General features: G+C 31.7%; 1 protein-coding gene across 14 annotated transcripts in view; it reads left to right on the forward strand.

The window, feature by feature from the left end:
• br (broad-complex core protein) overlaps positions 1-26,688 on the forward strand; it is a 178,074-nt gene that overhangs the window by 73,200 nt on the left and 78,186 nt on the right. For 4 of the 14 annotated variants that reach the window (XM_072520448.1, XM_072520447.1, XM_072520443.1 and 1 more), the window contains exons 1-2: positions 7,170-7,494; positions 21,990-22,191. In XM_072520448.1, coding sequence (XP_072376549.1) covers positions 22,006-22,191 — 186 coding nt within the window. In that variant the 5' untranslated portion in view covers positions 7,170-7,494; positions 21,990-22,005. Of the gene's footprint in view, positions 1-7,168; positions 7,495-12,285; positions 12,417-21,989; positions 22,192-26,688 lie in introns of those variants that run through there. The other 10 variants (XM_072520442.1, XM_072520439.1, XM_072520438.1 and 7 more) reach the window with 4 other exon arrangements.

A 26,688-nucleotide genomic window follows, 5' to 3' on the forward strand; every position in this document is an offset into this window, starting at 1 on the left:
ATTTCCTAATTAACTCCTCCCGAAGTACCTCCAAAGTTTAGGAAGGATGCTTAATTTAAGAAGTCTACAACCCATCATATCCCACATGTGTTCAATTGGGGATAAATCTGTTCCGAATAGTCCACGGTGACTCGCATTGCATTTAACTGTTAAAAGATTGGGTGTTGGAGAGTCTGAAGGTAGGGTATGAGATGAGGTACCAGAATTTCTTGTACGTACCGCTGAGCTATAATATTCCCTTTACCGAAAATTAGTGGTGACCTTCAACCATCAGCGATGCCCCCCTACATTATAACCCCAATAGTGTAATTCACGTGCAGTTCGCCAAAAAATTGTGGAATTTGTCTTTCACTATGTTGTCTTCTGGCCCTGGCTCAGCTATCATGCATTCTTAAACAGAATCGAGATTCATCACTAAAGACAAACTCTATGTCATTCTTAGTCGCAAGCCAATCGTTCTTTGCGCCATTCACAACGATTACGTCGATGTTCAGGGATAAGAGATAGCACCCAGCGTGGCCGAAATGAAAAAAGCCACAACTGCGTATTCGAATGTTCTGCAAATCATTGATTTGCAAATGACCTGGTAGTGGGACGCAGTCTCTTAGAACCATCGACCTTAGGCGACAATCTTGACACTCTGTTGCTCCTTGACGTGGCCCTGTGTCTCTCGATGTTCGTGTTTGGCTTTCTTGAAACCATGCCCGATAACATCTTAATGCAGTATCTAAACTTCTCTGAATCCTATCGCAATTTCCCACAAAATAAATCCGGCTTCTCGTAGGCCAAGTATCCGCCCCCTATCAAATTCGTTCAGTTGATTTGGAAATTTGAACATTTTCGTACTCTAGGTATTGTAAACTACTTTCAAAAAACCAAGAACCGCAAACCGATAAACTTTGATCGGTGCTCAGAGTATAGGACACTTGAGACAAACGGTCAAAGTCCGTTCTGACGTCACTGTCGGTAAATCTTGAATCTGCATTTCCGGCCGAGCATGAACCTTAGCCAAGACCGGACCCATTTGTCCACCGACGTCACAAACGATCTGTTCGCTCCTTCTTATCAGCAACCGTCAGCTGTCATTTAAATTCTTAAATCTTTTTCTTTGCGTCGACTATCAAGTCTTCTTCACTTTTCAATCTGTTCGCTCCTTCTTATAAGCAACTGTTAGCTGTCATTTCAATTATCAAATATTCCTCTTAGCGTCTGTCATGTCAATTGTCAACTTCTTTGCATCGACTGTCGAGTCTTTCAACCATCAAACGATTTAGGGCACTATGGATGATAATAATAATATATGTACAAGGGATTAAAGAAGAAGGCCTTACAACATATGAAACATCAAATGAAACGACGCGGGGCAAATGACACAAGCATAACGTGATTCATGTTGGGTCAAATGACCCATTAAAAATCTCCCATGGGCTTGTAGACTATACAGACATAAGATTTTCCCCAAAAGTGCTTGCTTTGTCTTCATCACCACCATCCCGGTACTAAAGTTAAAAGTTTAAATTTTTAGTGGTTACCATATTTAAAAAAAAATAAAAAAAAAAAACGTAAACCTAAACTGATATGCCTGATATTCTAATCATTTATTATTTTTGTCAAAATAAGCTTCTATATACACCAAATTTTATTAAAATAAAATAATTTATAATGAGTGTGCGGATTTCTATCTTACTTAGTAACAAAATATAATATTTTTAAGTTACTGGGTGTTACATTTTTAATGTCTTATAGTATTACAATTGTGAGTTAAATTCACCATTTGATTATTGGACTGCGTTTATTTACGTCCTTATGTCTGTCGGTTGATTATAAAGGATTTTTATGGCAATCGGTGAGACTTTGATTTCAATCTAAAATAGAAATATTATACCAACTAAACTGTAAAAGCATGCGGATACTCGCCTCTCAAGCGAAAACCACTAAGAAAGAAGCTGCTTCTCCAAGGATGACAAATAACCTTGAACTAAAAAGCGAATTGAAATTGCATTGCAATACATGCAAAATGTGCATCGTAAATAGGAAACAAATTGAGTAAAGGTGATATTGAGTGTGTGTTTGTGTTGTATTGGCACTGTTTTTAACAACCAACTGGCCAGTCAATACAGGACACTGACAATAATAAAAAATAAATTGTTTTAAATAATTATGTAGAAACCTGCTTCTTCTTCTTTTGAATGTTTTCATCTGTTGGCTATCATCATGTCCAAAATATTACTGAACGTTACGAAAATGCCACTGAACCTCTAAAAATTACATGAGCAAGCTGAATTTTGCTAAGAAAATCAATTTTGGACCCAAAACAATATACAGAAAAGTTTACCACTACCACCCTTCGCATTCTTACTAAAACTCTCTTAAGGAGGGGGAACGGATAAAATTGATTTACGAAGAACCTGTACGTCGTAGAAAAAAAGTTTCAAATAAAAAGTGTAGCTGAGATAATTTTGAACAAAAATCTTTATTGGCATTTTTTGTGTAAAATAAAATAAACCGTTCTCTCAGAAACAACGCTTGAAGCGACCGGCAATTTTGAATGTCAGTTACGCGCGCCAAATCAATTTTTTAAATAAAAGGTATTTTAACTCGACAGTAAAAATTAGATATCTTTTAATCAGAGTGTCCTATCGACAACAATCAAAATTAATTTTTTATAAAGCTGTTAAATAAATAGACGTTGCCCGATTTTTACCATTTTTTACGATTCTTATAAGATCAATATAATTTATCAGTTTCATTGACCGGTCACTGTAGAATTTTCATTGTTATAGCCTGTTCTTCAATACCTATAGCAACATTTTGGTTTTGAGTTTTGGCAACAAATCAGTCTTCTTCTTCTTAGAGTGCCGTCTCCCTACGGACGTTGGCAATCATAATGGCTATTTTTATTTTTGAACTTGCTTTTTTTAACAAATCAATCGATCTGCATTGATAGAAATCACGTAGATTCTTCAACCATGAGTTCTGCCTTCGGCCAACAGATCTTCTTCCTTGAATCTTTCCCTGTATGATGAGTCTCAAAATTTTATATTTTGGTCCCCTCATCACGTGGCCTAGGTATTCCAGTTTTCTGGTTTGTATAGTGGTGATTAGTTCTGTTTCTTTACCAACCCTCTCCAGTACTTTTTTATTTGTAATTCTATCAGTCCATGATATTTTTAATACTCTGCGGTATAACCAGAGTTCGAAAGCCTCGATTCTTTTTAAATTGCATTTTTTTAATGTGTAAGCCTCAGCTCCATATAATAATATTGAAAATATATAACAGCGAATGGTACGTAGTCTGATCTCCAAATTTAGATTTTTGCACGTTAGGAGTGGCTTCATTCGTATAAATGCTGATCTGGCAATCTCTATTCGCCTGTTTATTTCTGCATTATGATCATTGTTTCATTGATCAAAGTTTCCAAGTAGTGATATTTTTCTACTAACAAATCAGTAAGTCATTTGAAATATGCCTAAAAACGCTTAATTTCATTTTCGCATTAAAAACGATCTAAAACATTTAAAACTGCTTCTTTTCGATTACACAAGTACGTTTTTCGAAACTAACCAACTTCAGCTACAAATTCCACCTAATACTGTCTTCGCAGAAGGCATGTACGATCGTTTGTAATGTGAAAATTTAAATTCAGCGTTTTTTATGCATATTTCAAATGTCTCATATTTGTTGCCAAAACTCAAAATCGAAATTTTATGTTACAAATTTTAAATATTAGGCTCTAACAATGGAATTTGCTGCAATTGCAACAGGCCAATGGAAGTGATATATTTTATTGATCTCATGAGAATCGTAAAAATCGCACAACGTTTATTTTTGTAACAGATTTATAGAAGGCACAATACGAAAATTGCTTATGAAAGCTGCATTCTTCACCTTTAAAATGCATTTCGATCGTAGAACAATCTAATCAGAAGATATCGAATTTTTACCGTCGAGTTGTTACAAATATTATTTCGCGCGGTAACTGACATTCAAAAGTGCCAATAAACATTTTTGTTAAAAATTATCTTAACTACTTATTTGAAACATTTTTTCTATGTGGTACAGATTCTTGGTAAATCGATTTTTTTCGTTTTTCTGGAAAGCCGGAAAAGCTTTTAGGTGAAGCCGGGGGTTATGAATGGTAAACTTTTTACATCGTTTTTGGGGTCCCAAAATTGACATTCTCAAAATAGAAAACCATAATTATCATTTAAATTACCTCGTATAAGACTGCTACACCTTATATTGAAAAAACGGGAAAATATACAGGGTGTTTCATTAAAAGAAAGATAATTTTGTTCCACCTCGTCAATATGCGTGACCCTGTATATTTGAAAATATTTTTAGAGTACTTTTACCTAAATAATTTTATTCGTATCTCTTACGAAAAATAAGTAATTGCACTTTTTCGCACTAATGCCGCACCCTGTATATATATAAAAGTTTAAAATGTACTGCTTTATCCATTTGACGATATATCTAGAACCTTTTATATTTGGATAATATGCAAAGTATTCGGGTAAAACTAGTTTTACCCAATTTTGGGGTTTACCCGTAACAGATATACAGAGTATATCTGTTACGGGATACTAGGACCAAAAATAATTCGATTGAACGTAATTTATCCTACTTAGTACTAATGTGCACATAAAAAAAAGATTTTTTCAATATACCGAAAACTGTTGATTTTATGTTGAAAATGGACATGAGGCTTTCTTATGAAAGGAACATCTTTAAAAAATATATCAGTGAAATATGTGCCCCCATCAAAATTGTATAGGGGTTTTGTTTCCTTAAACCGCCCCCAAATGTTTGTGTACGTTCTAATTAAATTTTTATTGTGCTACCATTAGTTAATCACAATGTTTTTAAAACTTTTTTGTCTCTTAGTACTTTTTCGGTAAGCCAGTTTTTATCCAGATGCAGCTATTTTTAATATGTTTCAAAATTTCTGAATACATAACAAAATGTAAATTATAAATAATTTTTCATATTACTACCAGGTTCAAACCATTTACCATTAAGTACAGATGTTCAAAATTTCCTTCATTTTCTTGAATACATATTTTAAAAAGTTTTAAAAAGGAAAATTGAATATTTTGGATGGAAAATAATGGGATTCTGACGAAATCGATTTGCAGCATCCATGTTTCGATTTCTTAATTGTTGGTCGTTCATAATTGCTACGGAATATACGTCCCCTTTTTAAAAAAAAAAAGTCAATTGGGTTAAGATCTACACCTCTGGGTCGCAAAGGAATAGGCGCATCGGGCCCTTCCAATCTGATACTGACCGAAAAGACATTCTCTGATTTCGTAATGGTAATGCGCTGGAGCGGCATCTTGTAAAGCCACATGTTTTTCTTAACTGCGAGATTGACGTCGTGTAAGTACTCTGATAATACTTTTTGTAGAAAGTGTAAATAATTTTCATCATTTAAATTGTTCGGAAGAAATACTGGCTCTATTAGGTTATTATCCACAATTCCTGTTCAAACATTGACTTTAAAAGTTCTTTGGTGATGAGAGACTTTTTTTGCGTGGAGGTTTTTTTCGGCTCAGATGTGCGTGTTATGATGGTTTGTAATGCCATTTCTGTTAAAGGTAGCTTTATCGGTAAACGAAATATGATTAATAAAATTGACATTTTGAGTGTTTTTCGTTAAAAACCAATCGCAAAATCCCATTCTTTTAGAATAATCTTTATCCAGTAATTCTTAAAAGGGTGTTAAGTAATAAGGATGAAACTGCTGTTCCTCGAATCTTCTCCAAACCATTATGTGAGAAACATCTAATTGAGCCGATACTATTCTTGTACTGCTTCCAGGGATTTCTTCAATTGCTTGCAAAATCTCCTCATCGTTTGTATCTATCCGTTGGCATTCACATGTGATTACCAAATTACCAATAATTATCTAAATCTCTAATTTAGCCTGCTCAAATTTACCCAGAATTAAATGCATATCTGCCATTTCTGCAAACGTGTATGTCATTGTAATAGAAAATTTAGTTTTTCTTAATAATTTTAAATGCACAATAATTGGAATATTTATTACTGACAATATGTATTGTTGATGCTAGTGTTTACTACATAGTACTCCTAGCAACATCAAGTATTATACAGTCAAATACCGAATTTTTGATATGAATATTTATATTGAATAAAAAAGAATATCTCGATAAAAACAGGCTCATTGAAAAAGTTTTAAAAATATTGCGTTAAATTAATGGTGCCACAAAAATAATTTAATTGAAACGTACACAAAAATTTGGGGAATTTAAGAAAACAAAACCACCATAAATTTTTTATGGGGTGCACAAATTTCATATTTATTATTATTTTTTTAAAGATGTTGCTGCCATAAGAAAACTATGTGTCCATTTTCAATATTAAATCTTTAACAGATTTCGATGTATGGGAAAAGTTAATTTTTATTTTGTAACTTTAAAGGGCTGTACATTTTTTATGTGAATATTTGTACTAGTTAGATTCCATCGAACTATTTTTGATCCCAGAATATGTGATTTAATTTATGACCTACCTTTTTGTTACACCCTGTATAACATGCACAATGTACAATAGTCGTTAAGGGCTATTACACAAATATAGTTTTATTAATTAATTAGATTTTTAACGAATTATAGTTAAACTTTTTTTGTTTTTTTGTATGTTATTACTTTTCATTTTTGATTTCTCAAGGTATATCTGTCTCAATGTCAATTTTCCGATAGGCCGATATTGATAAGATAATGAACTAATTATCATATTATAATATAATTAATAGAACCACTAATTAACAAAAGTGCGTGCCTATATTTTATATTCTGTTCTTAAATTATATTAAAAATATTTATTCTTTATTTATAAAATCGTCAAAAAGGCACTACGGCAAAATGCCGATCAACTTTTTATTAAACAAAACTTCCCAACCGGCAAAATACGGAAAACAGGTGACATGTCCTTGCGAATAATGAGGAAAAGAGTAGATATCCTGAGTAGCGGAGTAACAAGGACCTCTCTTCGCAGCAGTAGTCGCAGTGGAGCACAGATTTACTGTTCGATTTTTTTATTTTGATATTTTTAATTGCGGGCCTGTACCGACTCGTTATTCTGCGCATTTTCATTCGGAAAGCGCGGGAGAGGGGTAGCAAGGCACACGCACTATTTTTTAGTGCTGGCTTATTACAGCAGATGTCTCATGGCCATGTCCCAATAAAGAATAAGCTCCTCGTCATTTTTTGCGCGCTTCAATTTTTAATATACGCCTGCAACCCGTGATGTTCTGACGAACGGTGGCTCTTGCGATTATTCATACGATTTCGCGAAGTGTCTCTTACTCATTACTTAAAGTTTTTAAATTTTGGCGCGTTTTTGTGTGTTTTCAAAACATCTGTGTGATCCAGAAGGAACGCGCGAACTCTAAGATATGTTGCCCTAACAAAAAATGGATTCGACAGAGAAAACAACAACTCCTCAATGACTAAATTATCTCTCAGGTAATAGTTTTCAAATCTTTTAGCGTAAACAAACGTAAAAAATTAACTATTTATTTAAATACATGATTTATATATGTTTTAACAATCAGTTTATAGTTATTTTTATTATTAAACCATATGTTTTTAATTTTAACCCTTTTTGTAACAACTATTTCAATGACTATAAAATTTTTAACTTCAAAAATGTAACAAACATATCGCTAGAATAATTTATAAAATTCAATTAAAACAACAATCTGTACTGCTCATTTTTTGAAGTTTTAGAGGGAAACACTACTAAAATTTAAATGAATTTTTGCCGGAACTTCAAAATAAAATAAATGCTCATTACTGATATGTTGGACACAATTAAAGCAAACAATAAAATAATTTACCTCAATATGTTGTAAATATACCGAAATAAAAACAAATTATCCCATCAACAACTATTAGATCACTTTTTCATCTTTAGCAAACTTCCGCTAATTTTTTTAATCCTGCTAACGCGTTTAGATATTCCTGCTAAGTTTAAAATTCCTGCCTTTTTTTGGAAAATTCTTACGAGTTGCTATGGTAACGGTATTTTAAACAAAACAAAAGTGTCCGTGACCGGCTTAGTAGTCTAGTGGCGTTTCGTTCTGTGTGTCTAGCTAGCGCCGGCAAAATCCTTTCCCTTTCGTTTCGTCTCGGTCCGATTTTTTTCTTTACACAGACAGCTTGATGGCCATGTTTCCGTGTCCCCTCCAAGCACATTCGCGCACTATCCTATTGAATTTTTTTACGATAGTGAACTTTATAGACCAGGACGCCTAGACAAAATATTCTGTTACCAGATAAACTAATTAATTTATTGTAAACTAAATTAAGTACTAGAGAACAAAGCGCGAACGAGGATGTTTAGTATAAATTTAAATATCAATACAAGATTTGCAAATTATACAAATTATTTAATTTTAAATTATTTTATTTATTTATTATATTCACATATTTAACTTTTTCTTTCAATTAATTTATGATATATTTATATATTTTCTTATATTTTACCTTCAGTGTAAATCTCAAATTTTTGTTATGGATCCTTTAGTACATCACTTGCATTTTGATATGCTTTTTTTCATTTTGTTTTCTGGTAGGTTTCTCACACTTTTTCACGATTTTTTTATAGATGCTTTCTATATTTTCTAAACATCGTCTCATACATGCTTTATAGTTCTTTGCCAATTTTTAAACATTCTAATAATCCAGAATTACCATTTATGGACGTTATCTTTATCCAAACCGTTATGTACCTTGGTGTATTATAGTGTAATCAGGCTCACATACCTACCACATCTAGATTTTTATATTTATTCAATAGATTTCCAATTATATGTACAGTTCCTTTACTGTAAAAAAACCCGTTTTGTCCCTATTACATATTCTATTAGTTTCTCTGTATTTTATTAATAGTTTTATTCATTAAATTTTTCATTCTTTTTAATTCATTTTTTGTATCTTGGTGATGTAATCTTGCTGACCTGAAATGTATATTAAAATTGTAAATCATTTTTTGTTTTGATTTTTGTTTCTTAAAGTCTACTGAGAATGTTTGGAATATTTATATTGGGCAAATGACTGTTCCCATTTCATTATTAATTTTTCATCTATATCAATTATTTATATTCCAATATGAATTTGCCCTTCGGATGCTCACTCCTTATTTCCTTACTTTGAAAGTAACATATCTTGTTTAATATATGCTAAATATATAGTCTTAACAGGAAATGCTCAAAAAATTAGAGCAAATAGTGGAACAGTGAGAACAAGCGTTTGAAAAAAATAGTTTGAAGCTTTTGTAAGACAGAGTATTTAGAATATTAATTTAAAGATCTAGGACAACTACAAAACGATGTAAACTTTGAATAGTAAAATGGTCGTGAACGGTGATAGATTGAAGTATCTGGGATAGGATATGTACTACAAAGAAATGATAAATAGGTGGGGATGCATGCAGTACGGTTAAAGTGGGATGTATAAAATAGAAGCAGGCGAGTGATGTGTTGTGTAAAAGGTAAATTCTGATGAAACTGATGAAACTGATGAAAGAATCTCTGAGTTACATGTTTCAAGAAGGAGTAGGAGAGGACGACCTGGTGGGAGACGCTTAGCCAAGACAAGCCTGTGAAAGGGATGAATATTTGTATGAACAAAGAAAGAAAAAGAGCCAATTTTTTTTACTTTTGAGTTTTTAAATTGGGCGCATTTAAAAATTATTTTCTTTATCATTCGCTAGTATATGTATAAGTAATACAAATTTATTTGGCTGATTTCTATTTCAAGTTGTTTTGTAATTATATGACCTACCTGTTTCGATGGTTTGTGCTAAGTTATAGTTTGCGTTCATAGTACTTTACTTAGAAAGTATGCCATAGTGTGTTGAGGCGTTTTAGACGCAGAGTTAGTCAATAAATAGTGACACAAACGGGTAACTTTAACCGTGCAAGTATTACGAACCGCTAGGCTACATTTAACTCGAATAAAGGTTGTAGGTCACTTTACGTATTTTAACCTACAGAATTCTTTCTTAAACACATAAGTAGCTTTTCATAGCAACTTCCAAAGTTGGTGTATATTTAGTACATAAACGAAATGTTGTTTTGTTATTTATGTTTAGACATTGTGTATCTCACTTATCCAAGAGTTGAATATTGACATCATTTGTAATACATTTTAATTATGATTTGGTATTATATCGTTCGGGACTAATTTAATCATCATTGTAAATTGCATTATTCGTTAAAGTTTTCACAATTGATACTTTGACTTTGAGTTATGTTCTTTTAATACTTTTTATTTAGTAATTTGCATTTAAACATGATAAAAACATACACAAACAGGACTTTAGTATAATAACAAAGCTTTACTAGAGTCAAAGAGCAGAAATTTAAATAGATAACGATCCTAATTCAGGAATTGAAATCAGAAGAGGAGTTAGGTAGGGATGTATTATGTTTCCATTACTATGTAATGTATATAGTGGATCCATTTTTATGGAAGGATTAACGAAAGTGAAGAAATAATAATTAACTGAAGGACTATTACCAATATAAGATATGCAGATGGTAATATGATTATTGCAAGCTCTGCTGAACAATTCCAAATACTACTAAACAAGACAAACAGTTACTGTGAAAAATGTGGACTTAAAATGAATATAAAAAAGACTTAATTCATGATAATAACAAAGTAATATATATATATATATATATATATATATATATATATATATATATATATATATATATATATATAAACATATATACATTTGGGAGATATACCAATAGAAAGGGTTGAAAAATACAAATACCTGGCAACCCGAATTTCAGAAAGTAATGATCAAACAACAAAATAAGCGAAAGGATAGAAATAGCAAGCAATTCGATTGTAAAAAATGAAAACAATTCTCTGCAATAAATACCTTAGAGTAGAACTAAGAGTAAGAGCTCTAAGATGTTACGTGTTTTCTTCGATACTGCAATATGGACTGAAGCAAAACCAGAGAAATAAGCTACAGACATTTGAAATTTGGTGTTATAGAAGGATGCTTAGAATAACAAAGACACAGAAGAAAACGAGCACGGAAGTATTGCGAGAAATCGGTAAAAAATACGAAATAATAAATACAATAAAAATAAGAAAGTTATAATATCTGGGACACGTAATGAGAGGACAGCGATATGAAATGCTAAGATTGATAATACAGTTGAAAATAAGAGGAGAAAGGAGTATAGGAAGCAGTAGAGTGTCATGGTTGAAAAATTTAAGGAACTGGTTTAAATTCAGTTTCCAATAGTACTCTTCAGATCAGCGGTCGATAGAATAAAGATAGTAATGATGACATCAAACCTCTGATTGGAAGACGGCACTTAAAAATATTTAAACATATAAAATTGCTTATTGTAATTGTTATATTACCATTTTTACTAATCTCGAGATTTTAGCTTCATAATCTGATTTCTTACACAACCTTTTATTTAAATTTGGTGTGTCCATACATGGATCATCTTTGCTTAAGCATGATATTAACATTATTGGTATTAGGCATAATAATTATAAATATATGTTATCGCTTCTCTTTGGGATTCTAGATTTGTTCCTCCTAAAAATTTAGTTTCAGCGATTAAAATAACTGCAAACAATTTTAAAGCATGTTTCCTAGTCGTTTTGAAATCATCAAGTATTTTGATTATCATTGAACATATAAGAATATTTGTTAAATGTAATAATGTACTCATATCTTGCAAGTATAATGTTGTTTTTCATGTCATTCATGTTAAGTTTAGTTTAATTTAGCAGGTTTGCCTCATTTTCTGTAATTTCCTTACTTCGGAATTGTATGCATTTACTACTTTCCATTTAACTTATCGTAATATTGCATTTGAAACATTTTAAATGTTGCGTTTTGTATATCATTAAAGAAACTCTTCTTCAATACCTGCCTCAATTTCTTTATGTAGAACTTTTGTTATTTCTCCATGCAAAACTTGCCAACTTTATACGCCCTCTTTTTACGAGAGGAAATGCTTATTCATTTATGTTTGAAATATTGCAATACATGTTTAGTTTAGTATACATATATATATATATATATATATATATATATATATATATATATATATATATATATATATATATATATATATATATATATATTCTATTTTTATTAAATCAGATCGAAACTAATATTATATCCTGCTTCCTGGACTATAAACCGGCTGATCTAGCGTGGACCCAAACCGATCTAGTGAAAACTATCAAGGCCATCTGTCATCGGCCGCCTTAATTTTTTCCAGACCGGGTCTTGTATCGATTTTTAAAAAGCGTTTAATGCCGTGAAAATTCTTAAAATAGACGTTTCTGCCGTTTGTTATCGAATTTATTGGATGATGGATTCCTTATTTCAAGTAAGTTGTTTGTTTTGCGTTATGAATAAATTAGAGAGAAAAGATCGCAAACTACGCGAAAATAGATAAATATAACCTAAAAATTTAAAAATGGTCTGTTTATATGATTATGTATAATATTATTGTTATTGTAAAATGGAAATAGTTATTAGTTTACTTAGTTGTTCAATAATAATTGTATTAAAGATTTCTTATAATAATGTAGTGGTATCATTAGCAACTTTTTAGTTTTTTACATCATAAATAGTAGGTAGAATTTTAATTTTTAGAATAAATTACTAATATTTTGAATCCTATTTTGTCTATACATTAGTTTCTTGGCATGTTTTCTTCCTAGTCCTTTATAAATTAGGTAAATTGCTTCTTTTTCATTAATACTGAATCTGCAGATTGTACCTACATATGGCAATAAAATGAATCTACGGAATTTTTTTATTTGTTTCGGGACCGCAGTTTTATCTAACCTAATCATCAGACGGACTTACAGGTTTTCAGTTTTTTATTGACATTAGGTCATATATCTTTTCTTTAGTGTTTTTCCCTATCGATCCTTTATTTTGCCACCTTTATGTAACATCCCTAATGCGAGGATTATATATTTTCGCCTCGATTTAATCCATCCCTTGACTTTTACTGTTCAGAATGAGTTTATAATTTCTTCGTTCTGTACTTTATCTCATTGTCTTTGCTTTTCATGAATTTGGGATCAGCTTATCTAATTAAATGTGTTCATTTCTTGAACACATCTTTCATTGCGTATTTTTATTCTCAAGTAAGATGTTTCCTGTTGTCAAAATACTTTTTTCTTTTTACTTTACCACGTTTGCCTAGTTCCTGTTGATGTGATGTCGAATTCCCGTAGTGAATTCAATTTCAATTTTTAAAAGAGATGGTTAATCTCATTTTTATCATTTATTATAACATTGAAATTTTGATATTAACTGTGCCGACAGGGCATCTTCACCTGTGCGTCACTTATATCTACAGGTATATCATACCTGTTTGTAATCTAATATCGTATTACTGTACCATATTTTACTCTTGTAATCATAAGATTGTCAAAATGAAACAATATAGTTATTGGCCGACCCAGTACCTACTCCGTTTTCTTAACTAGAGATGAGCCACAAGAGGTCTCTTAGACCGAAATTGGAAACGTGGTTGACCGTCCACTTAAAATCTTAGATTAAACCTAATCTAACCTAAACCACTGCGTTTATAATTTCGAAACAGATATTGTTCTATTTCAACATATTTCGTCTGCTGTAAGTGATGACGAACTGGTAAATATCTATGGTTTCAACTGTAGCTAAACCCATCACAGATTCATGACCAGTTTCTATCTTTTACATTCCTTATTTTTACTTAAGAATTAGAACAATTTATGTGAGGTTTCATGACTTCTCCTGATATAATATATTTCTAAAGCATTACTTGTTTGTTTATTAAAAGCAATTTTCCAGTCATAGCAACGTATATCTATATCAAAATATAGACGAATCTATTTACTAAAAGGGAAACATGGGTACACCTAAAAAACTTTAATTGAAGATAAAGCTAAAACTTTGCGTAAGGCCATTACGCATTTACTCATCTTATGTATAACGTGTAAGCAAGCGTAGTAGATATTCTTTACCAGATTTCAATTCAACCAAATTAAATTATACTTATGATTGTGTTACTTGTGAATGCTAAGCGCGAAAGTATTAAACCAAAGTTTAAATTACATTGACATTTACCCGTAATTACTTGGTACAGTAAAACTTCTGTTAACGGACACCTCTCCGCAACGGAAGTCTTTTCTGAACGAACAGTTTTTAGGTCACCGAACATTCCATATGTGGCTAAATAGGAAGACACCTCTGAACATCGAACCCTCTTCACATCGTCTCCGGACAAAATTTGCCTTCAGTTTTTCTAATAAATCATTGTACTTTAACCTGCCAACAACGGACAGTCGGGTAAAGGCGATTAAAAGATTTAAATTGGGGCTCCAGAAATCCAAATATGTACATAATTTATTGTAGTCATAAAGCTAATTATATAACTAGGTAGGTACTTATAGTCATAAAACTAAGTACTTTGGATACATCAAGTTTGATTTGGAAAACCCCATTTTAGAATTTCTTCGTCCTTTGTACACATTTCTAATTTAGTTGCGATATTCTGATCTAAGGGTAACAATGTCTTCGACTAAAAGAAACTTTTTACGTTTGGAAGAAAAAATGTCGGTGGTAGAAGCATCTGAAAAAAATAATTATAGTGTTCGAGTTTTGGCGGAAAAGTTTCAACTAGGAAATATTTCAAGTTAGTGGCATATTAAAGAAAAAGGCTGATATAAAAAAGTGGTGTTGCCATCGATACTATAGTGTACGATTGGTTTTGTATAGTGAAAAGTATGAACATTTATATTATCTTGACCGATCATAAAAGAAAGAGATTTCCAAACTCTGAATTGTTGCCTCTCGAGTAACTATTTTCCAGATGAATGGAAAAAAGCATTAATTAGACCCATACCTAAATGTAACAATCCAACCGAATATAAGGATCTTAGACCTATTAGTATTCTGCCTACTTTATCAAAAGTGTTAGAACGCATTATGCAAATGCAGCTTGGTGATTATATTTCTAACAATAATATCTTAACTGATTTTCAGTCCGGGTTTAGGCCATTTTACAACTGTGAAACAGCACTCCTTAAAATAACTGATGACATTTTGAGAGAAAGAGATGTGGGTAAGGTTACCATTTTAGTTTTGATCGATTTCTCTAAGGCATTCGACACTCTCAATCATTCACTACTCTGTGCAATTTTGAAGTCAATCGGCTTTTCCATAGATGCATTGAATATGGTTAAGTCATACTTGCATCACAGGAAACAGAGCGTCAAAGTAGACGAAAGAAGCTCTGATTTTCTAAACATTTTGTCAGGTGTACCTCAGGGCTCAATCTTAGGTCCAATCTTATTTACTTTATACACCACCAATATTGGTACCTCCTTGAATACCTGTAAATTTCATATCTATGCAGATGATACACAAATTTATCACGCTTTTACCCGGTTGACAGAGCAAGTGCTATTGAGATTGTTAATCAAGATATTAAATCATTGATTGCTTGGGCAAGAAATCATGCATTAAATATAAACTCTAAAAAAACTAATCTGGTGGTTTTTGGTCCAAACAGGGTGTGTTTGGAAATGAGTAACATCATTGAAATAGTTGTTAATAATGAAATCATTAAACCTGTAACTAGTGCAAAAAATCTAGGTTTAACTTTAGATAATCACCTCAAATTTACAAAACATATTAACACCTGTGTGAGTAAAGCATTTCTCAGTCTAAGAACAATTTACCATAATCGCCTCTATCTGTCATACAAAGTAAAAAGAATATTGTGCGAAAGTCTGGTACTATCAAAATTTAACTATGGAGATGTTGTGTTTGGGCTTTGTATTAGTTCAGATGACAGGAGAAGAATTCAAGTGGTTCAAAATTCGTGTCTTCGTCTGATCTGTGGTGTAAGAAGACACCAGCCTATTTCTCACAAATTAAAACATGTTAAATGGTTGAACATGGAAAAGAGAAGATTTCTACATGCTGCTTGTCTTTTCCACAAAATTATCAAAAACTCTCTACCAGCATATCTTTTTAAAAAAATTATATACAGAACTGACATACATAATGTTAATACAAGATATAAAAATACAATTACAGCTCCGCCACATCGTACAGAACAATTCAAAAATTCATTTACATATCAAATATCAAAAGTATATAATGGATTAGCTAAAGAATTAAAATTAAAATCGATTATATCTTTTAAGAAATCTCTTAAATCTAAATTGCTAAGTGAGTAACACATGTGCAACTATTTGATGACCTGTTATGAAGTATGTATAAACTGTGTGATAGTTTTTGGACAATATTTAAATGTTAAATGTTTCTATTGGTTATGGTTTTTAATTGATTGTTACATAACATGCAAAAAAATATATTATATATTTTTTTCTCTCTTGCTTAAGATGAAAAGCAGAGGTACTGATTTCTTGAAATCAGCACCAACTGATCTTCGGCATTTTTTCTTTCTTATTGTATTTTATGCATATATAAATTATATATTTTGTGTATTGTATGAATTTCAAGGAAAAATAAAGACCTTTATTATTATTATTATTATTATTTAGAGGCGGAAGAAAGAGCTCAATTTGAATTTTAAAGCTTCCAACGGTTGGCTAGGCAAGTTTTGCTAAAGACAATATTAAATTTAGATCAATTTCTGAAGAAACTGCAAATGTTAACCTTAATGACGCGATGTTTCAGAGTGGCAAAGAAAACTGCCAAATTTATTAAGTGGCTATTTACCTGAAAATACTTATAATGCTGACGAGACTGGTCTGTATTATCGAGACTTACCAAGTAAAAGTTTTACATTTCGTAATGAAAAGTGCACGGGTAAATTTTCTAAGGAAAGTCTAACCGTATTATTGGGTACAAATTTAAATGGGGACAAAAAAACCTTTGATGATTGGTAAAAGTAAAAATCCTCGATGTTTTAAAAATTTTCATGTTGATAAATTTGACAGAAAAATGTAAAGTCAAAAAGAAAAATTCTCTTATTCCTAGACAACGCAATATCCCTTTCGGATATTCATTTATCTAACATATCGATAATATCTTTGCCACCTAATACTACAGCACATTATCAACCGTTAGACCAAGGAATAAATAAAAACTTAAATCCCTGTATAGAAAGTTTTTAATGAGAAGAATGTTATCATCTATAGATATGTTCTTTATTAACGGATGCATTGGAGAAGTCCATAACGATTGATAACGCCTTAATGTGGCAGCAAGTAGAGACGTTTCAACCAAAACAACTCAAAAGTGTTTCATTAGGTGCGGTTTTTTAAAAAACGATAGTAATGGAGAAGAAATTGTGGAAAATCTGGAGCTACAAGACCCTGAAGTTGATTTGCGATTGTCAACCTTTTGCGAAAGTCATGGAGTTGAAAACTTTTTAAACTACCTAGAGACTAATACCCTATGGCGGAAAATCCTGAAGTAAACTTAGCTAGTTGTGTTAGTGATTTTAAAGAAAACGGACAAGTATCCAATGTTTCCGACAATGAGAGTGACGATGAACTAGAACTAGAAAGCAGCATTAATTAGGTTAGTTAGCTTATCGGTAATTAAATCTTAACCTGGAGCTTCGTCGGATTTTCCTATATTTCTAACATCACTTCTTTAAGTGTATTGAATTCAAGTTCCTCTTCTAGTTGAACAGGTTCCCCTCATTTTTCTTCGTCATCTTGATATGCATTGGGTTTAAATGTATTTTTAAGATATACAGTAAATCTATCTGTTTTTTGTGCTTCTGGTCTAATTTTCATTTTCTAATTTAATGGGGGGCGACTAACTTAAAAAAAAAATAGCCAGAAAGACATTGACATTGAAAATTGTAATACAATTTTCAATGTCATTTTGTTTTATTTTTAGTAAACAATATAAACAACATTAAAAGATATATTTTATTTTATGAAAAAAGTGTCTTTTGTTTTTTTTTATAGTTTAAAACGTTTCTTTTATGATATAAGTCGCTTCTTCACACATTTCTGGCATACAATGTCATTGATACAGTACAAAGAAATAATCCACATTCGTCGTCAGTGATCTGAACGATTTTAAGTAACTACAGCACGGGACGTGAAGGTCTGTTTGAGGATTACGGCTCTATCAAACACAGTTTTCACAACACGATCAATTCTAAATGATTGGTTTGAAGTTTAACAGCAAAGTCGCTAATGTCGTTGGTACATTGCAGGTTCTGCCTTTGGATACACGATGTATGTAGAAGAGTAAGGCGATTACGTGTAGAAGGCAAAAATTCCCAATTTTCTGTGGATAAAACACCGTACAGACCTTGCATGAGATGTGGACAAGGGTTTTATTGACAGAAATTTGGCAGCTAATGATTACATGTCGAGCGTACTGCATTATATATTGCACTATCATACCTACGAGAAATTATTCAATATGTTTTCAACAATACAGGTCGCCTTTTTGTATATCAAGGGTTACTACAAGAAAATAACGTGACTACGAGCATGTTCTTCTCGCTTCCCAGATCTATCACTGATCGAACATGGTATATACATATATATATATATATATATATATATATATATATATATATATATATATATATATATATATATATATATATATATATACAGTATACTCCCCCTATAACGAACACGGTTATTACGAGGTTTCGCTTATAACGAGATACATTAGATGTCCCGTGAAATTTCTATTGAACTATAACCGTCTATAGCGAGGCAAATTTGGTTATAACGAGAGATATATTATAAATAAGATCCAAAAACGTGTTTTTTACGTTTTTAGTCCGGTCGTGGCTATAAATAAATACCTTTTCAAACAGCCCCTCAATAAACTTAACTGCAGCCCGCAATAAACTTCTTTACAATGAATAAATACAACTGTTTCACATCTTTAGAAAATATATGATAGAATGATACTGGACCATTTAAAGCAGTTAAAAATAACAGAGTTCTTAAAATTGCAGAAGCAATAGTTTATGTTATCCTTGAAAATACGATTTATACATTATGTAGTTTAAAAAAAATTTAAGTACAGCTTTTTTGTTCTAACGTATATCATTGATAATAAAAGTAAACAACTCTTTTATGTTTTAATATATTTCATTGACAATAAAAGTAAATTTTCAAAAACGCCATTCAAACAATATTTATTAGCATCTTATATTGCTCCGAATGGCTTCACTATAGGAAGTTAATGGTTTAGAAAACTACAGATTCATATGTATGCACAGTATTATGATTGTCTGATATAACGAGATCGGCTTATAACGAGGTAATTAGTCTGTCATTTTAGTTCTCGTTATAGAGGGAGTCTACTGTATATATATACATATAAACTCCTGGACAAAATTAACGCACCACTCATATTTTTCTCAATAATCTTTATTTATTAATACTTTACTGTACTACAAGTTGCCTTTAGACCTTGTTTGACAGTGACAGTTGTTATGTAAGCTAATAATAGTCTTGTTTTAACAATAATTTGTATTAAACTTCGTTTTAGACTAAAAGTAAGTTAAACTTTTCATAAAAAGTGCCGATTAAAGCAAAGTGCTTGTGAGAAACAAGCTTTTTATTGTGATATTTTTCATCACATAGGTTCATTTGCATAAAAATCAAATAAAAAAATGAACCGCCAAAGAAATTTGTCAATGGAGGGGCAGTGCGAGCATCGGATCTCCTAGATGAAGGATATTCAATGCGATACGTTGCAGGTTTTTTAGGAAGACACCATTCCAGCATCAGTCGCAAAGTGAGGCGATATAATGAAACAGGGTCGTGCCATCGAAGACCAGGGCAAGGGCGAAAACGTTGCACTAATCAAATTGATGATCGTTTTTTGAGACAACGTGCTCTCAGAGATAGGAGAGTCACCAGCAATTTGCTAAAAATAGAAGTAGCAGATGTTCGAAATGTCGCGATATTGTCTCGAACAGTTAGAAAACGTTTACATAAAGCAGAATTAAGCAACGGGAAACCGGTCAAAAAACCCCTGTTTACCAGAAAACACGGGATTCAGGGATTGAATTTTGCAAGATTGCATCAAAATTGGACCATCGATGATTGGAAACGAGTTCTTTTCTCCGATGAGACTAAAGTAAACTTAAAAGCTCCAGATGGTCGTGAGCGTATCTGTCAAAGGCGAGGAGAAAGGTTTGCCAGCTGCAATATCTCTCCTATAGTACCTTTGGCTGGTGGCTCTAAAATGTTTTGGATGGGAATTTGTTTTGAAGCTCGTACGGAGTTGGTCCCCATACGTACGAGGTCTAGAAATGCCCATTATTACTAAGACAACATTATTGTCGAACATGTAATGCCTTTTGCTCTGTTTCTTGGACCTAATTTTTTATTCATGCAAGACAACGCTCGTCCTCATGTGGCTCGATAAGTTATTGGCTACCTTAATGATGTTGATATTCAATTATTAGAGTGGCCACCTAACAGTCCGGACATAAATCCTATAGAGCATCTATGGGACTATCTCAAAAAAAAGATTCGAAGTCGTAGACCCCCTATTGCCAATCACAACCAACTCATTGAGGCCGTTATTGAAGAATGGGAGAATATTCCGCAAGCTTTTGTTGAACATTTGATATCAAGCATGCTTCGATGCATAAATGCAGTCCTAAGAAGTAGAGGAGGGAATACACGGTATTAGTGTTGACCCAGATGCATTTTATTGTGATACTTTACTGATTTTTTTCTTTTTGCAATTTGGAGTTATGCTAGCTTATTTACGCATTTCGGGCAAAAAAAAATTTTTAAAGAAACAATAAAGCAAATTATGGTCACGGTAAAGTCATGTTGGACTTATTTTTAGGTGTTTATTATTATTTCAATGTAACTTAGTTTTATTTTGTGTTCATATTCTAAATATTTAGATTAATTAAAGTGGTGCGTTAATTTTGTCCAGGAGTTTATATATATATATATACATATATATATATATACATATATATATATATATATATATATATATATATATATATATATATATATATATATATATATATGTGGAATAATATCTGACCCCACCCAATCACCAAATAACTTATCTACAACTAAATATTGGAGCAGACGAGGAGTAGCTTTACACGTGCAATACTATGGTGGAACTCACCGGAATGACGTGTAAACGGATATATGTAATTGACAAACGGTTTTCGCCATCTTTAAATTTTAGTATAGCCTCCATCATCACATGCAAGATACCGAAAATTACATCCTTGAGCATAAGTATTCGAAGTATAAAAATATGGCACCCCCACTCATTAGTATCTTAGTTATTAATTTAAAATTGTAGATTTTTCATTGTGTAAGTTGCTGATTTTTTACGTTGTACATTATTTATTATTATGTTTATTTGTGTATAGGTACAACATTTGACGGGGCACATATCATGCTCGAGGCACATTTAGAGTTACCTCTCATTCAAATATAGCAAGGTAGAATTTTTAACGCGGACGTATGTTTTTTTTTAATTTAGCACCTAGGCAACTGCATCTAGTTTCAGCGGTAGAAAATATTCAATACAGAAGTCTTTACTTAATTCATTAATACACATTATGTAAGGCTCGTTTTTAAAGCATTTCATATTATGCTTCTATCTGGTTCTCATTATGCGTGAGGTCAATTACAACTATGAAGCATTTTTTATAGATGTCAAACCTTGCATTTTTGGCGTATAAATGTCTAAATATCTATTATTTATACGTATTTATAATTGAATTACCATTATTTTTAATTTAGAAAATATATTTCCCTCCGTCATCGGTATTTGATTGACAGTTTTCGGCCAAAGAGGGTGAAACGGACAATACATACCGGGTTCTTTTATTGCTTTATTTTTTAGAACTTTTAGGTTTAAAAACAACTTACTACTTCACTGGATATTTTTATAAGATATTATTTATATATGTATGGGCTAATTTTGACACTTTTTCTTGTAGGTGAATATTGTTTACGATGGTAGATACACAACATTTTTGTCTACGTTGGAACAACTATCAGAGCAGTATAACATCAGCGTTCGAAAACCTCCGTGACGATGAGGATTTTGTAGATGTTACGTTGGCATGCGATGGCAAGAGTTTGAAGGCTCATCGGGTGGTTCTGTCAGCGTGTAGTCCATATTTTAGAGAATTACTAAAGGTAAGATTAGTTTATGTATTCATTATTTATATTATCACTATATTTAATAATTTTAAAAGGAAGTTGAATATGATTAGGCGAATGAAACCATTGGTTTCACAGACAATATCCCTACCACAGATATGGAAGTTGTTTACCCTATTTTTGTATCCAATGTTATCGTATTTTAAAAATCTTTTATAAGATCATTTTAGTTTAAGTCTTTACAAAAATCTTTCCAAAGTTTTGAACGACTGAATGATACAATTATATATACTAGAAAGGATTGAGGGATGCATATTTCCTATAAGCTGTTAACGATATTTCACAAACCACGTTTTTCAATATTCTGGTACTGAGAAACTAACAGTGTGGCTTGATTTTTGACTTGGTCTACATTCTTTTCATCTTCACTGTTCAGTTACAAGTAATCAAATTAAAGTAATTTCACATTTGGTTAGTTTTTTTTTAAATAAATATTATGTATGAATTAGAGTATGTCAAATATATTTCAATATGCCGAAAAAGTTTTTTGTTTTATAACTACAAAGTTCAGATAGTTTACATATTACAAAAGTTAATACATGTGTTGTTTTTAAATTCATGAATTTATTATAAATAGTAATAGAGCAATAGAGATTTTGAGCTTAGTCTTGTAATATTAGTACCGTAGCCAACACCTTAGTCTTCTGTTCGAAACTGTGTTTAAGCGTGCAATTCGACTGCCTATTATTTTTTTCATCGTCGATTAAGAACAACGGACCAAGATAACTGAATTATACTTTGGTCCTTCGAGCCGGATTTTCATTTCTAATTTTATTTTCGTTATTTAAAGCTTAGAACGACAATTAATGAAAAAAAAATTCAACATAATAAAAAGTAGAAATTATCACTATTCAGGTAGAATATTTTTTTCTGGAACACTTGCTATTGATGTGTTTTACATATATTTTCATGTTATAGTCAGCGTGAATGAATGAATATTAAATAAGTAGGGTCAACGAAATAAATATATCATTTATTTCAAAACTGTGTCAGTTGTAAAAATGACATCCTAGTTATCTTTAGACTTTTTAAAATTTAATTAAATACAAAAATGATTACAAAATTGTTTGAGATCGATATTGAATATGATAATACTGCACCTTAAATTAGAAATTATGCAAATACGAAAATTTACTCCATTTAAAAAAATACACTCAATCCTAAAAGCCCCCATGAAACACGAGTTCTATGTTTCAAGGCATCAAAAACTATAGATTTGTAAAAGCCATCTTCTGATATCTATGCAGCTACGAAATGGCTAACTTTCGCTTTGAGAATCTTTATTTCATATTAAAATTTTCATTCGAATATGGTTTTCGCCCATTTTACTTGTGAAAACCTTGAATTATCCGTGTGTATCTGTCTGTCCGTTGGTTCGTGAACACAATCCTTTATTGGAACAGATAGAATGACAAATGAGGTATGGAATGAGAACCTATAACCCAAAGATGGTATTAAGGGTAAGAAATTTGACCTCGGACTTCCGGTTCCAGACTTGAAACTGGAAGTACTGTTAAAGTGGCCGAAATAGTATAAGCGATGTAGTATTCGACGCGCCTTAGTAAGATGGGAACAAATATATACTTCCGGTTAAAAAAATGAGGTCGGAAGTTTGGCAAAAATGACTCAAATTTAGTGAAATCGTGTATCAATCGACGCAAAGTTACACAAAGTTCAAATTTCTACTTCCGGTCACGATGAGTGAAAACCTAGGTCTTAAAAAATTAAATTGCATGTTATTCTAAATTTCTAACATAAAATATTACTGGTCTCAAGGCGGTCGTATTGAGTTCATCTTTAAGTTTGTCCATTAAAGTGTATTCTGAAACAATTTTGATTTTGAAAATGTTTGTCGCATTCAAATAGATTTTACTCTTATATTCTCAATCTGGACCGCCTCTCGATCTCGACCTTTCCTACTCACTCTACAAGGTTCTTTTTTCTTGTTATATTAGTTATAATAGTTATTATTTTAAATTTATTTAATCAGGTATGTTATGCCTAGCACAATATTCAGTTATTAATATATGCCATATCTTTGGAACTTCACTATTCCTTCTTCGTCTCTCCGTACTATGTCCACTACTGAAAGTGGGTTGTATTATTGGCTATCATAATTTTATTCACCGCAGCACTGAAGAAGGATGACGATCAAACCACTCACGCCAGTTTTCGTGTTTTTACGGTTTTCACTACTTTGGGTGGTTGTACGTTGTAATACCTCTTCATTTGTCACTCTGTCGATAGATACAACCCCACATTCCGAAAGCTTAAAGTTTATTTGATAGCGATTTAGTGAGCGTCCAGCTTTCAACTACATAAAATAATGTCGAGAAGATGTAAAATTTGTCGAGGCTTATGTTCAGGTTATTGTTAATATTCCGTCCACTAATACTTTTTTATTAGCAAAAACACAGCTATTATAGTTAAAGTTTTATTTTAGTTTTACTATCTTTATTAAAAAATTCATTTTATAAACATATTTGCTTTTTGCTTGCCAGTTCTAGATGTTATTTGGTAGGCGAGTTCCCAATGAGTATGAAAAGGTTGTGAGAGTTATGTATATTCGAGTAACAACTAGCCCCCGGTTTAGCCAGATTGCGAAGAGTTTGATACATTTCATGTGAAAATATAATTGCGTCAAGATACTATTCTTTATCATTAGTGTTGGATCTGATAATAGGAAAATTTCAAAGTGACATTTTTTAGTGCACACTATTTAAGGAAGCAGTATTATATTCCTCAACTTCTGGCACCACTTTATATAGATCCAAAAACTGTTTTGGATTTATAAGAATAAAAAATATAATTGGAACAAGACTACGATACTTAAATCATAACAATAAAAAGTAGACATGAAAGGTTGACATAGGTATCCTGGATCACAATGTTGATATCTTTTATATCTTCAGAAAATACCCTTAAAAACACCTAAAACGAAGAATTGCTGAGAATAATTGAAAATTTAGTTTGAGAACATTAAGTTTTACTGTGTATTTCATATCTTTTGAACTCTTCCATTATTCCATCAATGAAGAAGTTATTGCCTACCGAAAGGATTACCTATCCTTTTTTCAAATATTCTGGTGAAGGATAAAAATAACTTAAAATCCGAGCATTATACAATCCAAACTAATACAATGAAATCAATTCGGCATTAAATTTTAAAACAACATTAAATTCTCATTAAAGTCGGTTATTAATTTTAGAATTATTTATTCAACTAATTTAATTGCCCGTTGTTTGTTATCGTTTTGATTTACAATAAAAAATTATGTGTTTCTATTTCCTATAAGAATTTGTAGAAATAAATCTAAATGTACGTAAAACTAATTCAATATTAATTGGTTTAATTGTTAGTTCTGATTAAAATATTAAATAGTACAAAACAATAGGCAGCAAAATGTATTGTTTTTCATCTTGATTAAAATAAAAATGAAATAATTACAACATCTTTTCTATGTAGTAAATAAATATAATTTCTCAATACATTTTATGTCCCGGGCACCAAATCAGTTTCCAATTCAACACTCTGTTCAATATTTACCAACACTATTTTAAATTATATGATAATCTTAACACAGAAAACTAAAACAATAGAAATCAGCAAAGAATCAGTCAGATATGTGATGTCATTAGCATTGAACAAGTAATGAAAATAAAAGGAATTACACCGTCCAGCTATGAAGATATGGACCAAGAAGTGAGAGATCAAATACAAAAGACAAATAAGACTAGCAGGATGCCAACACTACATTGCGAAACTGACATATTAACACTAAGGCGAAGTCAAGATTTTATAAAGCCAGTGTAAGACCAATAATAACATATGCATCAGAAAAAAACTCGACACAGCCACAACAAAAATACTACTGGAAACGGTAGAGATAGAAGAATTTCAGAAAATACGCTGAGAGGTCGAAAGAGGAGTGAAGAAATTAGGAGAAACTATAGCGTACAGTGTATAAACGAATGAACTCTAAACAGAAAAAAGAATAGAATAACCACATACCAGAATGGGGAGTCTGTGGTCAAAATAGCAAGAGATAAATCACCAATCGGTAGAAGAAGTATCGGACGACCGCGAAAAAGATGAAGTCTCTGAACCTTCCATAAAGATATCCCTAGATTTCCCTTGAAAGAAAAGCATTAGTGCCGCTAAGTGGCGATCCAAGGGAATCGTCCGTTGAAGGGAAAAAAATGAATGTTCAACATTGTCTAGAAACACGAGAACGTTTAGATTTTCTTCCTGCATTCTTTTATCTAATTTAGCCAGTCCGTCATGATTTCCCTTGCTGTCATTGACTTATAACCCCAGAAACCAGTGACTTTTTTTCCTTCTCCAGTGCACCTTTCTTCTTTCAGGGTATGAGTTGTGTTCGGAAATCGTTCTCAAAATTTACTAATGTTTGTATTTTGAGAACGATTTCCGAAGTGGAAATTGAAACGTCAATAAACGTATTTTAACCTTTA

The sequence above is a fragment of the Diabrotica undecimpunctata genome, chromosome 1 (genome assembly GCF_040954645.1).
Source record: "Diabrotica undecimpunctata isolate CICGRU chromosome 1, icDiaUnde3, whole genome shotgun sequence".
In the NCBI taxonomy this organism is placed as follows: domain Eukaryota; kingdom Metazoa; phylum Arthropoda; class Insecta; order Coleoptera; family Chrysomelidae; genus Diabrotica; species Diabrotica undecimpunctata.